Here is a 16675-nt window from a genome sequence, read left to right on the forward strand (position 1 = left end):
TAGCCCACCAGACTCCTCTGTCCATGGGATTCTCCAGGCAGGAGTACTGGAGCAGGTTGCCATTTCCTTCTCCTGGGGATCTTCCTGACCCAGAGATCGAACTCGGGTCTCCTGCATTGCAGGCAGACTCTTTGTCATCTGAGCCACCAGGGAAAGCTGTTTTAAAGTGAAAGAAGGGTTACATTTCAAACGTTTCGTAAATCTGTGTGGTTATACATACGAAGCTTTTTAGATCTATGGAGAAGTAGCTGAGGAAAAGTCTCTACTGGAATTTCTTTACATTGAATGACTTATCTCTGAAACTAAAAATTCTAAGTGCTCAAATTATTTGGGAGACATCATTCAAATCCAGTGTGAGTCAACACTAGTCAGTATAAAGCAAGAATTAGTATTAATGTATTGAAGAAAATCAGAGAATGATGCAGAATCCAATAACAAAAGAGTTATTATACAAAAGGTTAACAAATAATAACAAAAGTTATTATACAAAAAGTTATATAACAAAAGGTTAACCTGAACCAGAAAAATGCACCACCTTTTGCTTCCTCTAAGTGAGGTGTCACAATTAACTCATAGATATACACCTAGATTATTTGTACAAATATTTGTACCTCATTTAACTTGTTAGAAAACTGTGTGTAGTTCATTTTGATATTCCATTAATTTTATGAATTCAGTTCTCAGCTATTCATTTTTCTTTTTATCTTTATAAAGTCCAAGGCTAAAAATTGTTTTTGGCATTTTAAAAAAGAAGTTCTGACCAGATGGAACCAAATGACATTCATAAAAAAGATTTTTGTTCCAAAAAAGATTTTAGTTTAAAATAATTCACATAAACAGTAACTGTTACCAAATTGCTACTAAATGGGATCTTGCCTATTTGATGACACAGGCTATGATAATACCTTTTATGTTCTGCCTATGAGAACAAGCACTACTTTTACTAAAGCTCAGGTTGAGAATCAATCTAAAAATATTACACTGTAACAAGGATTATAATTTGCTAATATTTTTAAAATGCTTGCATTTGGCAAACATCATATTTAATTATCACAAAAGCCCTATGACTTCAGTGTTACTATGATCACTATGTTATGTTGAGAAAACAGTTGAGTCCTGGAGAAGCTGATTGCCCAGGGTCAGGTAGCTGAGAGGTGGCTAAAATGAGAATTTGGATTTCAGCACCCACATTTTTAATGTGGCCTCCAAAAAGGGTGTGTGGTCTGAGTCCTAACTATGTGAGCTTATGATAAAGTCACTGTGGGTGCGCCGACATTGCCCTCTGCTTTTGAGAAATGAAACGTAGGCTGTAATTGATATTTAGCACTTTATCACTTCAGTGGTAAACATGTCAAGGTCAAAAATCAGAACGCTTTAAGAACTGTTAACCTTTAAGGTAATAATTAGAATTATGTCCAATAAATGATACGTGATATCCTTCATTCTGAAGTCATTGCTGTGGAACCAATAAATTTTGTACATGGTGAAAGTATCTGAACCTTCAGAGGCTTTCATTGATGTATGTGCTGTGCGTAGTTGCTCAGTCATGTTCGACTCTTTGTGACCCCATAGACTGTAGCCGCCAGACACCTCTGTCCATGGGGATTCTCCAGCCAAGAATACTGGACTGGATTGCCATGCCCGCCTCCAGGGAGTCTTCCCAACCCAGGGATCAAACACAGGTCTCCTGCATTACAGGCGGATTCTTTACGGTCTGAGCCACAAAGTGGCTATAAAATCTTATGAAAAGGTCATAGAGGCTATTTTTAATATCTAGATGTTAACTTTGTTTGCAATATTATCTTATGAACAATTACTAAGTAAATATAAAATAAGTACACATGAGTTTCAAAAATAGGGAGCCAAAGCCAAGATTTACTCTCTTTTTCTGAATGTACAAGAGATAAAAAATAAATACATTACCAGCTTCATCTTTTAAGAAAAATGAAAGTTAACAAAATTGTGACTTCTTTGAAAAGAGAAAAATGAAAATTCAGTTCTTTTTTTTTTTAAAGAAATCTATCTTATGCCAAATTTTGCATTTTCCTCATGTCCTTCAAATGAAAGTAGAAGCCAAATGGCATTTTTCAATTAAATATCAAAATTTTCATGGTAGTTATGAGACCAATTTTATAAAGAAAAGGAATTTCATCCATATTTTAGTTTAAGGAATCTAGCACGCCAACACACATGGTATTTTTGGAAAGCTGGTGCAGCCCAGATTGCCTTTCATTGAGAAATACAACAGGGTACAGAAAGTCCTGGTTTCTATGTTACATGTCATAATGCTCCCCAGAAGCTCAGGCTTATGAGCAAGATATGCAATGTTAGCTTTGAGATTTTCTATATTTAGAAATAGCAATACTTTGGCTAACAAGTTGCCTCTTTTGTTCTCCTGGATGTTTGGGAATTATTTCTGTTCTATATTTTATTTGAGTTTTAGTAGTAATCCTGGTGGTGGTGCTCTTTGACTTAAAAGTTCCTTTAACTGCATATTATGCTAATCTGTGGATGAATAAGGTCCCATTTATACCAGCAACATTAGATTAAAAAAGATTTGAGCTTTAAAATAAAGGGCAGCACCATGGCAAATTTGGAAGGGCAGATTCAAACATCTCAGGAAGATTAAAAGCTGAAAGAGAACAGACCTCTGTGACCCTGGGGACATCACTTAACCACTTATGGACTCTTCCTGTATTTGTAAACTCAGGGGAGTGTCTCCCTTACATTTGTCTCTGCCGATTGATGAAGTATCAGGCCACCAACAGAAAGCCTGATATGTAGTAACTAATTAGTTAGCATTTTTCACTTCATTTGCCTAATCTCTACTTGATGTACATTCCTGAATGGTAATAAAAAAGAGCCAACACCAGACAACAATATTTACTTTCAGTTCAGTTCAGTCGCTCAATCGTGTCCGACTCTTTGCGACCCCATGAATTGCAGCCCACCAGGCCTCCCTGTCCATCACCAACTCCCGGAGTTCACTCAAACTCATGTCCATAGAGTCAGTGATGCCATCCAGCCATCTCATCCTCTGTCGTCCCCTTCTCCTCCTGCCCCCAATCCCTCCCAGTATCAAGGTCTTTTGCAATGAGGCAATTCTTCGCATGAGGTGGCCAAAGTACTGGAGTTTCAGCTTTAGCATCATTCCTTCCAAAGAAATCCCAGGGCTGATCTCCTTCAGAATGGACTGGTTGGATCTCCTTGCAGTCCAAGGGACTCTCAAGAGTCTTCTCCAACACCACAGTTCAAAAGCATCAATTCTTCGGCACTCAGCTTTCTTCACAGTCCAACTCTCACATCCATACATGACCACAGGAAAAACCATAGCCTTGACTAGATGGACCTTTGTTGGCAAAGTAATGTCTCTGCTTTTGAATATGCTATCTAGGTTGGTCATAACTTTCCTTCTAAGGAGTAAGCATCTTTTAATTTCATGGCTGCAGTCACCATCTGCAGTGAATTTGGAGCCCCAAAAAATAAAGCCTGACACTGTTTCCCCATCTATTTCCCATGAACTGATGGGACCAGATGCCATGATCTTCGTTTTCTGAATGTTGAGCTTTAAGCCAACTTTTTCACTCTCCTCTTTCATTTTCATCAAGAGGCTTTTTAGTTCCTCTTCACTTCTGCCATAAGGGTGGTGTCATCTGCATATCCGAGGTTATTGATATTTCTCCTGGCAATCCTGATTCCGACTTGTGCTTCTTCCAGCCCAGGATTTCTCATGATGTGCTCTGCATACAAGTTAAATAAGCAGGGTGACAATATACAGCCTTGACATACTCCTTTTTCTCTTTGGAACCAGTCTGTTGTTCCATGTCCAGTTCTAACTGTTGCTTCCTGACCTGCACATAGATTTCTCAAGAGGCAGGTCAGGTGGTCTGGTATTCCCATCTCTTTCAGAATTTTCCACAGTTTGTGGTGATCCACATAGTCAAAGGCTTTGGTATAGTCAATAAAGCAGAAGTAGATGTTTTTCTGGAACTCTCTTGCTTTTTCAATGATCCAGTGGATGTTGGCAATTTGATCTCTGGTTCCTCTGCCTTTTCTAAAACCAGCTTGAACATCTGGAAGTTCACGGTTCACATACTGCTGAAGCCGGCTTGGAGAATTTTGGGCATTACTTTACTAGCATGTGAGATGAGGGCAATTGTGCAGTAGTTTGAGCATTCTTTGGCATTGCCTTTCTTTGGGATTGGAATGAAAACTGACCTTTTCCAGTCCTGTGGCCACTGCTGAGTTTTCCAAATTTGCTGGCATATTGAGTGCAGCACTTTCACAGCATTGTCTTTCAGGATTTGGAATAGCTCAACTGGAATTCTATCACCTCCACTAGCTTTGTTCGTAGTGATGCTTTCTAAGGCCCACTTGACTTCACGTTCCAGGATGTCTGGCTCTAGGTGAGTGATCACACCATCATGATTATCTGGGTCATGAAGATATTTTTTGTACAGTTCTTCTGTGTATTTTTGCTACCTCTTCTTAATATCTTCTGCTTCTGTTAGGTCCATACCTTTTCTGTCCTTTATCAAGCCCATCTTTGCATGAAATGTTCCCTTGGTATCTCTGATTTTCTTGAAGAGATCTCTAGTCTTTCCCATTCTGTTGTCTTCCTCTATTTCTTTGCATTGATTGCTGAGGAAGGCTTTCTTATCTCTCCTTGCTACTCTTTGGAACTCTGCATTACTTTATTACCTGATAAATTCTGGTGACTGAGGAGAATCAACCTCATACTTTGCAAGGAGGTCAACTTCAATTTTACTGGTTCTCGGTGGATAATACACAGTAATTGCAGTTAGAATATGTACACCTTAGAAAGTCCTTTCATATTTCATATTTAATTCACATTGCTGCTCAGTGTGTAAAATTGAATGTATTATTATTTTCTTGTCCTAGAGATTAGAAAAATGTCACTTTCTAACTTGAAATGACTTGATGAAAGTGGAGATAGAACTTAAACTTGAGCATCTGGGATCTAAATTCTGTGTGATTTCATGACATTGTTGCCTTCTCACAAAAACAAATGCTCTTCCCTTTTATAGTCATGTGTTAGTGCACACTGGGCCACAAGAAAAATATTAAGCTACTAAAAACTTTTCTAGGTAACTCAAGAAGTTAGGTTCACAACTCTATAAAGCAGATAAGAAGTGAGCATTTACTGCTGAGAGTTTTTCTTTTAAAAAAACAAAGACCTAAGATCTTTTATATGATTAAGATATTTCTTATATTTTAGGGTAAAGTGGACTTGGTTTGACTGAGGTTAATGTCGTTTTCCTTGGGTTCCTCTTCCGGCATCACTTATGATGATTTTATCTAAATGAACTAATACTTCAAACAGTTTCATGCCTTTTTACTAGCATATAGAATGTTAACGAATTGGTATTAAAATTGGGAGAACATATTTCATGTACTTGAAAAAACTCTAAAATAGCATGTTAAAATATTCAAACAATTTATATTCATTCTCACAGGCAGTTTTGGAAGAAGTTCCTATGTCTATACAGGAATTTGGAGGAAGTTCATACATCTATACAGGAATTTCATATAGTCAAAGCTGTATTTTTTCAATAGTCATGTTTGGATATGAGAGTTGGGCCATAAAGAAGGCTGAGTGCCAGAGAATTGATGCTTTTGAATTGTGGTGCTGGAGAAGACTCTTGAGAATCTCTTAAGCTACAAGGAGATCAAACCAGTCAATCCTAAGGGAAATCAACCTTGAGTATTCATTGGAAGGACTGATACTGAAGCTGAAGCTACAATACTTTGGTCACCTGATATGAAGAGCTGACTCATTGGAAAAGACCCTGATGCTGGGAAAGATTGAGGAAAAAGGAGAAGGGGGCAGCAGAAGATGAGATTGGTAAATAGCATCACCGACCCAATGCACAAGAAATTGAGCAAACTCCAGGAGACGGTAAAGGACAGCAGAGCCTTGCATGCTGTAGCCCATGGGGTCACAGAGTCGGACGTGACTTGGAGACTGAACAGCAACAACAATAGGAATTTGGATGTTCTTTCTCTTTTAATATATGAAAACCCCAAATTATTTGTGCAAAAAAATACTAGAAATATATTAAATGAATTCATAACGAAATATAAGATAAGAAATGGAGGTATAAAATGTGAAGATCTTATATACTAGGATAAAGGCGTTTGGCTTGATTCCATATGTCAGTGCCAAGAACTATGTAAGGTCTGCTGTTTTATCTTACCTATAAGCTACACTGATAAACTGCTACTGCTTCCTGATGCTAGAAGAAGACACGAGTCTCCTAGATGAGAGACAATGGACTTCATGCATGCGCGCTAAGTCACATCACTCATGCCCAACTCTTTGCGACCCTATGGCCTGTAGCCTGCCAGGCTCCTCTATCCATAGGATTACCCAAGCAAGAATCCTGGAGTAGGTTGCCATGTCCTACTGCAGGGGGTCTTCCCGACCCAGGAATTGAACCTGCATCTCCTGAGGCTCCTGCATTACAGGTGGATTCTTCACTGTTGAGACACGAGGGAAGCTCAGTTGACTTCAGAGTTCATAGCAAAGAATCGGCTGCCTGTCAACATGTTGCCTACACCAGTTCCCTATGTCCCCTCCCAATCCCAAGGAAGGGACACAGAGGACCATGGGTACCTGTGCATACCGTGGGTTGAAACTGGAGCCTATTATACAGAGTGAAGTAAGCCAGAAGGAAAAACACCAATACAGTATACTAACGCATATATATGGAATTTAGAAAGATGATAACAATAACCCTGTGTACAAGACAGCAAAAGTGACGCTGATGTATGGAACAGTCTTATGGACTCTGTGGGAGAGGGAGAGGGTGGGAAGATTTGGGAGAATGGCATTGAAACATGTAAAATATCATGTATGAAACGAGATGCCAGTCCAGGTTCAATGCACGATACTGGATGCTTGGGGCTAGTGCACTGGGACGACCCAGAGGGATGGTATGGGGAGGGAGGAAGGAGGAGGGTTCAGGATGGGGAGCACATGTATACCTGTGATGGATTCATTTTGATATTTGGCAAAACTAATACAATTATGTAAAGTTTAAAAATAAAATAAAATTTAAAAAAAAAACAAAAACTCAACATTCAGAAAATGAAAAAAAAAAAAAAAAAGAAGAACTAACCTTCAGGGATTCACAGCTTTTAAACTAAGAATGAAGAAGCCTGCGTTTTCTCTGAAGGAATGAGCTACCTAATCCCTCAAGGTTGCTCACTGCAAACACTACCCTGAGAAATTCCCCAGATAAATAGCATTCAGTGTCTTTCATTCTTGTCACACCCAAAGGAATACATAGGGATGCTCAGGGTTATAGCAGACTGATTCCTAAAAGCAAGCTGCACTCAATATTTTTGATGCCAAGAGATATACTTCCCTAAAGGACAAGAAATATTGCCGTTGGTGACAATACTTCCTATGGTGGAAAGTCTTGGGAGGAGCAAGGAAAACCCTGCACCCTTTGCAAAAGTCTGCAGGTAATTTTTATATAACAACCACACTGATCTAAGCATTGGAAGCCGTAAAAGTCTGAGGGTGGAGGAGTACCATAAAAATGTTTTTATTTTAGAAAGATGACTCAAGACAGCATAGAGATTGACCAAAGTGACAAGATGAAGACAGAACCTAATTAAGCAGGATCTACGGCAACTATGGTGAGTGACCATACTGCGGGTTAATGCACATTTGTGGATGTGGAAAATGAACCAGGAAAGGGGTGCTGGACGGGAGTAGGGGAGAAGACAAGGGTGGAAACCTGTGGGAACTAAGTATCAGTAAGGAAAGTGACTATGTTTTTCAATGAAAAGTGAAACAGCCTTTCACTGTGTGGATCACAACAAACTGTGGAATATTTTTAAAGAAATGGGAATATCAGACCACCTGACCTGCCTCCTGAGAAACACGTATGCAGGATAAGAAGCATCAGTTAGAACCAAACATGGAACAACAGACTGGTTCAAAACTGGGAAAGGAGTATGTCAACGCTGTATATTATCACCCTGCTTATTTAACTTCTTATATGCAGAGTACATCATGCAAAATGCTGGGCTAGAGGAAGCACAAGCTGGAATCAAGATTTCCGGGAGAAATATCAACAACTTCAGATATGCAGAGGATACCACTTTAATGACAGAAAGTGAAGAGGAACTAAAGAACCTCTTGATGAAGGTGAAAGAGGAGAGTGAAAAAGCTGGCTTAAAACTCAACATTCAAAAAAACGAAGATCATGGCATCCAGTCCAATCACTTCATAGCAAATAGATGAGGAAAATGTGGAAATAGTGTCAGATTTATTTTTTTGGGCTCCAAAATCAGTGTGGACGGTGACTGCAGCACGAAATTAAAAGATGCTCCTTGGAAGAATAGCTATGACAAACTTAGTGTACTAAAAAGCAGAGATATCACTTTGCCGACAAAGGTCCATATAGTCAAAGCTATGGTTTTTCCAGTAGTCATGTACGCTTGCGAGAGTTGGACCATAAAGAAGGCTGAATACCAAAGAATTGATACTTTTGAAATGTAGTGCTAGAGAAAACTCTTGAGAGTCTCTTGGACAACAAGGAGATCAAATCAGTCAATCCTAAAGGAAATCAACCCTGAATATTCATTGAAAGGACTAATGCTGAAGCTGAAGCTCCAATACTTTGGCCACCTGATGGGAAGAGCGACTCACTTGAAAAGACCCTGATGCTGGGAAAGACTGAAGGCAGAAGGAGAAGAGGGTAACAGAGGATGAGATGGCATCACCAACTCAATGGACGAGTTTGAGCAAACTTAGGGAGATAGTGATGGACAGAGAAGCCTAGCATTCTGCAATTCATGGGGTCACAAAGAGTCAGACATAACTTAGCAACTGAACAACAAAAAGATAATCAGCAGGTAGGAATTTGGGAGGAGAGCAAGTGTGACTATGAAAATACACCAGATTCAGTTTTTCAGAAGTTGTATTTGAAAGATTTACTAATTTCAGGGGAGTATAAATTGAACGTAACTGGGTATAATACACATCAGGTATATATATCAGGATATATATGACATTCTACAGATGATTTCGAACTAGACAATGAAATTTATCTCCTGCTAGCTTATAATTTGGAGAAGGCAATGGCAACCCACTCCAGTATTCTTGTCTGGAAAATCCCATGGATGGAGGAGCCTGGTGGGCTGCAGTCCATGGGGTCGCTAAGAGTCGTACATGATTGAGCGACTTCACTTTCAATTTTCACTTTCATGCATTGGAGAAGGAAATGGCAACCCACTCCAGTGTTCTTGCCTGGAGAATCTCAGGGATGGTGGAGCCTGGTGGGCTGCCGTGTATGGGGTCGCACAGAGTCGGACACGACTGAAGCGACTTAGCGGCAGCAGCAGCAGCTTATAATTAGCCAGGATTATTCATTTCCCAGTTAGCTCTGTCATGCACACACACACACACACACACACATCACAACATTTAGCACATTATAGTGAATACTGGAGTTCACAAGACACTTTTATTCATGGTATTAAAATCTTATAGAAAACACAAAAATCTCAACATCCCTGGGATCAAATAATATCCAAAATGTATAATAACATCTAAAGTCCTTAGCAAATGGGTGTGATAAATAAATAATCCAAACACCTCATTTAAGCCAACAGTTTCAAACTCTTCTCACTCAAATCCATACTTTAAAAGTAATGGCAGGGTAGGGACGGGTAAGTGGGTACATAATTTTGACTTTATCCTTTTATTTCTCTATCCCAAGTTGTAATAATCAGTTACCCCCTGAATAAAAGGCTTACAGCAGACAAGAATAGAAGCCAGCATCTGGATAATTAGTTGATAATAAATGAGCAGTATTTCAGCTAAGGGCAGCCCAGATCATTTCATAGGCAAAACTGATGTTCAATCATTTTTGATCTATCTATTTTGCTGGTATTATTAGCTCTAGATACAAATGTCTGAGGCTTCAAAAGTTGGTAAGGAGGCAAAAATAAACTTTCATAATTCTGGACTGGTGCTATTTTAGTAAATTTAACAAAAGACAAAAAACCCTGCTGGGCTCTTTGAGTGTACCTATAGGTAACAGGTATGCCTTCAGCGTATAATACAGAGACTGCTGCAGGGCGCTTACCTGGTTGCAGGTATTGATGTCTATGCCCCCCTTCAGATATTCCACGACTTTGTCTAAGTTGCCTGCTCTGGCGGCACGGAGGAAGCTTGCATTGCTGTCAGACTGTGAGAAACAGAAAAGAGCTTCAGTGAATTACTGATCAAGTGAGAACATATCAAAAACAAAGAAACAAGAATGTTTGCACCGCAGATCAGAAAAGCTTTGGCTGCAAAATAATTCAAACCTGAATTTAAAACACTTAATAATAATTAACAGGACAAGTGAGCAACCTCACAACATTTCTAGAGAGCTAAGGACATTAAGGTCAATGGGAATACATTCTGCTCTATTAAAGAGTGTAAAAGAATCATTAAAATAATTTTACTGCTTTATTCCAAATAAAGACATGTGAAGATGAATTTATACTACCCCCAAATCCACTGTTACCCATTCATTTTTGCTTCAGGAAGCTAGGGACTTTATACTGAGCCTAGTATGAAGCCAAAAAGGAATCAAAAACTGAAAAGAAATGAAAGGTACTGGGTTTCCTCTTTCTTCCTTGACTGGTTTTCAGATGCATCTGAGGGAGAATACTGACTATGGGTTGCCTGACAGTCATCTGTCCTTATGATACGGGAAAAACAGAAAGTTGCAAGGATGCTTTGAGGAAAGCAGATAGTGCTAGCTGGCAGGTGCAGACTGGGCCAATGCAAATTTTGTGATCCTAGTGACGTTGGAAAAACAAGATTAAATTTAAACCAGCTGACATAATACCAGATTCAAATCTCTTGGTAAAGATGATCAGTCCGAGTGGAAACTGCCTTCTAAGTCCTCATCCTGAGTCCATTCCTCTCAAAACCTGATCCTGGGAAAATCAGCTGAAAACCCCCACCCCCACCAAGAAATATGTCCAAAGGAGGCTATTTCAGAGACGTAGCCATAGGTACCTTGCCTCTCTGACTTGCTGACAAAGTCCGATTTTCAAACCTTAACACAAGGATGATGATAACTTCATTAGGTTCCAAGATACTGGCATCACTTTATAGATCTTGTGGTATAACATCTGACTAAAGAGGAAATGGGCTTCCCAAGTGGCACTAGTGGTAAAGAACCCACCTGCCAATGCAGGAGACGTAAGAGATGTGGGTTCAATCCCTGGATCAGGAAGACCCCCTGGAGGAGGGCATGGCATCCCAGCCCAGTATTCTTGTTTGGAGAATCCCCACGGACAGAGGAGGCTGGCAGGTTATGCTCCATAGGATTGCAAAGAGTCAGATGCGACTGAAGCAACTTAGCACGCACACACGTGCAAAGAGAAGACAGCAACCTACCTACAATAGGAGAGCCCTATGAAAAGGGGCCTACTAGAAAGGGAGATGCAGGTGGGATGGCTCTTAATCCACCATTCTCCCCAGTAGGCTATACTGCCTGCCTCCTTCTCTCTCGAAAGGACTCTGCAAGGGCCCCTGGCATATTCTTGGACCTATTTACTATGACTGGTGATGAAGTACAGATACAGAAATGGAAGTGTTTCCTCTGGGAGTCTCAAATATGGAATTACTTGCAGACTGTTAGGATGATTTCCACAGGGGAAGACTGAACACCCTAAGACAAAATCACCTCACATTTAAGCCAAATACCACAATGCCATATATATTTACAAATTCGATAGATAATTTATGAGGAGTCGAAAGGTATGACTGCAATCTGCACATCTGGACTGCACGCGCGGAGCCTTCAGAAACGCATCCCGGTGTGACTAACATAGTGCTGCCTTCCCCCGCCCCGCTCTGCTGTGATGCCTCACACTTCATCCTTCCTGAAAGCTCTGCTCATGGCAGGGTGCCCCCAGCATATCTGCAATGCTGCAGGGACTGAATGGGAACTCACTTTGAAATGCCTGTTCTGTGGAAGTATTTGTGATTTGCAGCAAATTCTAAATTCCAGGAAGAGTTTCCTCCTTCAAGTTTCTTGCCCCAGCACTTAAAAGTGAAACATGATAATTCTTTGCATTATGCTCCATCAATATCCCACAAGAAACATTAGTTATTACAAAACAACCATTAAATAACATTAGGTCACAGAAAGTATGACAACATTATTTCCCATATCTAGGTTTTTAAAAATGAATCCACATGCTATATATTACATGGTCTTCCCAGGTAGTACTAGTGGTAAAGAATTCGCCTCGAGATGCGGGTTCGATCCCTGGGTTGGGAAGATCCCCTGGAGGAGGGCATGGCAACCCACTCCAGTATTCTCACCTGGAGAATCCCCATGGACAGAGGAGCCTGGCGGGCTACAAGAGTCCAACATGACTGAAGTGACTTAGTATGCACAAATATCACATACTATATTAAAGATGATGCCTAGAAAGTACTTCCATCCGGTACACAAGGCTTCATAATTATAAGTAATACTTATGAATGTCAAGCACTTTCCAGGTGGCACTGGTGGTAAAGAATCAACTTGCCAACGCAGGAGACGCAGGACACAGGTTCAATCCTTGGGTCTGGAAGATCCCCTGGAGTAAGAAGTGGCATCCCCCTCCAGTGTTCTTGCCTGGAAAATTCCATGGACAGAGGAGTCTGGCGGACTACAGTCCATGGGGCCACAGAGTCAGACGCGACTGAGCACGTGAATGTTTACGGTGGGTCAGGCACAGAGCTAAGAAGTCATATGCATTGTATTGTGATTACAATAATACTAGGAGAAAGCAACTATTATTATGCTCATTTAATAGGTGAGGAAAGAGGTTTAGAAAATTTTCAAGGTCACAGAATTTTTCAGTGGAAGATCCAAGGTTTAACTCCTGTTTCTCAGTGTCAAAGCAAGTCTTATCTGCTGTAATGCCTCATCTGTGCAAGGTATCAAAGCAGATGTTACTGTAGCTACCTAACCTCAGCTATAGGTTTAGTTTGTTTGTGATAACCTCAATATGCCCTTGGTCTACCTATTTGCTCTGTAAATCCTGGCACTTGCTTGATAGAGTGCCTTAGCTAGAGAGAGAATTCTTGGCTGACAGCTCTAGCCTCAAATTTATCAGCCATCTATGCACCGAGAAAAATGAAGAGTTGGCTTGAGACAAACTACTTAGAAACACATTAACTTCGGAATAAGGAAAGAGACAGTAAAGTACACACTACATTAAAAAGCCAGTTGATTGTCTCTCTCTACATGCCTAACATGATCAAACTCACAAACTAAGATCAGGGTTCGCTATCATTCCTGTAAAAAAAAAAGAATGCCATGAACAGAAGTAGAGCCAGAGGGTGCAGCTGACCCTGCAGGAATGAAGAAACACCCAGAGACACCCTGCAGAAGCTTGAGAGGGGTGCTATTGTTGGTCTGAAGGGACTTCAGGTGTCATGGAGGGGTACCTATTAGACCCTCTCAGAACCTTCTGTAGGGGCTGGGCATGACATTGAGGATTGCTTTTGCTGTTACACAATAACAAGTTTTAATAACTAATTTTCTCTTTTCTGAATCAAACTCCTAGAAAGTAAAGACAAGTAAAAGACTTAAGTCCAGTCCTTGGAATTCTAGCAAAAAAAAAAAAAAAAAGTTTCCAGGTTTTTAGACAGGCTAGAGCCAATAGAAAGGAAACACGTGAGCTATCCTGGCAAGGATCTCTTCAGCAGTTGAGTCACAGTAAATTTTGCTATAAGCTGTATTCTTCTAGAACCCCATTAAGGGATTTAGTTTTTCCAAAGTAAGAAAACGCATTGGAAATGCATTTTGCAAATGCAACTAAGTGTGTTATTATAAAATGCTTTCAGATCATGAGTTTCAAGAACAAACTTAAAATGAAACTTCAAAATGTATATGTAGATACTGACATTATTGAAGGTTAAAAGTATAGATTGGTACAGAAGTATATATTTTTCTACTTCCAGATAAACACTTGCAAACCCTGTACTACAAAGAGGTCAATCTGTGATTAAAGCTCTTGACATAAGAGCTTAGGATAAACAGCTTTTAGTCTGGTTACCTTCAATCAACACAGAGATGAAAGAGGATTCCGGGACTCCTGGTGAGAGATGCAGCAATGTTTACCATGCTATATTTCCCTCTGAGTATGACAAAAGTAAGAATTTAAAAATTAAAATTAGGCATTAGTGGTGGGAGAGGCATGCTTTCAAAACAGACTGTTGTCTCTTGGCTTGACCCGGGAGATTTCACGCACAAAAAGCACTAGAAAGAGAGAAGAAGGCAACAACAATCCTTTGAGAGCAAAGTCTGACATACAGACTAACTTTTTATGCTTTGTTGCTGTCTGTCCCTAGAACTCTCAATCCTAAAACCAATTGTACTTATGCCTATATAAAGTCTGACTCTGAACAAGGCATTCAAACGCTGAGCTCCATTTATTTTAATCTGCAACAGATGGATGTCATTAAAACTTGTCCCTTTTACAACCCGAGTGTGGCATCTCAAGCCGAGAAAGAAAAATTTCCTCTTCAATTATTCTCGACACAGTTCTGTACGTTTTTTGATCCAAATGTTAGAAAAACAATACTTTCTCAGCATCCAGCAGAGCGGACATGAAAGGCAAGGAGGAATGTGCGTTCACAGAGCCACATTACGGCCTGAAGGAGTGCTTCCCCGAAAGATCCAGGGGCTCACTCACAGGGGTCCTTGAGTTTGCTCCAAGATTTTGCAAAACGTCTATGCTTACAGTTCAATAACAGCCTAACAAGGAGAATATAAGCATGTTCCAGGTCATCTAGATGGCTACCCTTTTACTTAGTACAGCCATCTATCTTCAGAATGTGACTTTGTGTTTATAATTCAATGCATAACAGGTGAAGGAGAGATGGTATACAAACAGATGCACAATACGCAAAATATTTTGCCTTAGAACAGAGACTCGTCAGAGAATCTGGCCATCACACATGGCAGGATGCACTACAGAACCTGAGCACAGCACTCAGTAGCACATCAGCGTTGGTTTAGTCACTAAGTTGTGTCTGACTCTTGTGACCCCAGGTACTGTAGCCCTTTAGGCTCCTCTGTCCATAGGATTTTCCAGGAAGAATACTGGAGTGGGTTGCCATTTCCTTCTCCAGGGGATCTTCCTGACCCAGGGATTGAACCTGGGTCTCCTGCATTACAGGAAGATTCTTTACTAACTGAGCTACAGACCCAGCATATTAATAGGGACTTCCTTGGCAGTTCAGGGGCTAAGACTCCAAACTTCCTCTGTGGAGGGAGCAGGTTGATCCTTGCTCAGGAAACAAAGATCCCACATGTTGCACAGAATGGCCAAAAAAAAAAAAAAAAACTAATAAATAAAGTTACAAATAATAGGCTCAGATGCTATCTCTGTGTGGTCCAACTTGCCTTGACTATTGGCAGTAAGTATAACAGAAAAGCCAGAGTAAAATGTTTTTCGGTTCCTAATTGCAGTGTTATTGGCTTAGGTACATATTTTTAGCACAATACTAATTCCATCACTAAGTAAATAAAGAGAGTTTTAAATGATTATCAAATAGCATGCCTTTAATATTGGCTTCCCAAGTGGCTCAGATGGTAAAGTGTCTGCCTGCAATGTGGGAGACCTAGGTTGGATCCCGGGGTTGGGAAGATACTCTGGAGAAGGAAATGGCAACCCACTCCAGTACTTTTGCCTGGAAATTCCGAAGAGTTGGATATGACTGAGCGACTTCACTTTCACTTTCAATATTGGCATTGGCAAAGTTCTCTGATAGCTTTATGTTTTTATTCTATAGTAGGAAACAAAAGTTTAAATGTATTAATAATTTTTGTATAACATGCTTCTAAAAATGTATGCTCTGTATTATTTTTATTTAGGGCAAATTCAGAAATACATTATAGAAATACAAGGTTAAATCTTTTTACTATTAAACCAACATCTGTGATTTAGTTTTACACAGTCCTGTCCATTCTATTACATTGGTGCTATTTTTTTTTTTTTGAATAATACTAGTTTTGTACTTCTGTTCATGCTTAATTTGTAAAACTTTCATTTTAGTAATGGTCTAAGAGTTTAAGGAGTTTTATGTAGTTTGATTTTTACATTTAAATTACCACTATAGGGAATTCTGTGGCAGTCCAGTGGTTAGGACTCCAAGCTCTCACAGGCCAAGGGCCCATGTTTAATCCCTGCTCAGAGTGCTAAAATCCTGCAAGCCACATGGTGAGACCCCCCAAAAATGTTTTTCATAAAAAATTAATTATTAGTCTAATAAAAATAACACTAGAGGTTACAAACTATTTTCATACTTCAAAGAGAGGAATATATTATTAATATTTGAGATGCTCACATCCTCTAGCATGAATTAGCCACCAGCCTCAACTAACCCAGCAAGTGACACTGGGTACCTCCCCTCAGTCTGTGGCTTATCCTGTACCCTCCACAAATATTTTCCAACCGATTAACCATAAGAAAGCACATGTTCCTTGTGAAACTTAGGAAATTTGCTTATTTTCTTAGGATACAGTTATTCCTTTTAAAATAAACGGGGTCATTTACCTGCCTACCCTGAGATCTACATTTTTACAGTAATACAAAATAAACAAAATATATTAAAATCACTTGAGGGGAA

The 16675-nt window shown here is 39.8% G+C and overlaps 1 protein-coding gene across 25 annotated transcripts in view; it reads right to left on the reverse strand.

The window, feature by feature from the left end:
• Positions 1–16675, reverse strand: part of ANK2 (ankyrin 2) — a 700765-nt gene that overhangs the window by 207156 nt on the left and 476934 nt on the right. For all 25 annotated transcript variants that reach the window (XM_070371962.1, XM_070371966.1, XM_070371983.1 and 22 more), the window contains one exon: positions 10128–10229. In XM_070371962.1, the coding sequence (XP_070228063.1) occupies positions 10128–10229 (102 nt within the window). The remainder of the gene's footprint in view (positions 1–10127; positions 10230–16675) is intronic.

Source organism: Bos mutus, chromosome 6, assembly GCF_027580195.1.
Source record: "Bos mutus isolate GX-2022 chromosome 6, NWIPB_WYAK_1.1, whole genome shotgun sequence".
NCBI classification, from domain to species: Eukaryota; Metazoa; Chordata; class Mammalia; order Artiodactyla; family Bovidae; genus Bos; species Bos mutus.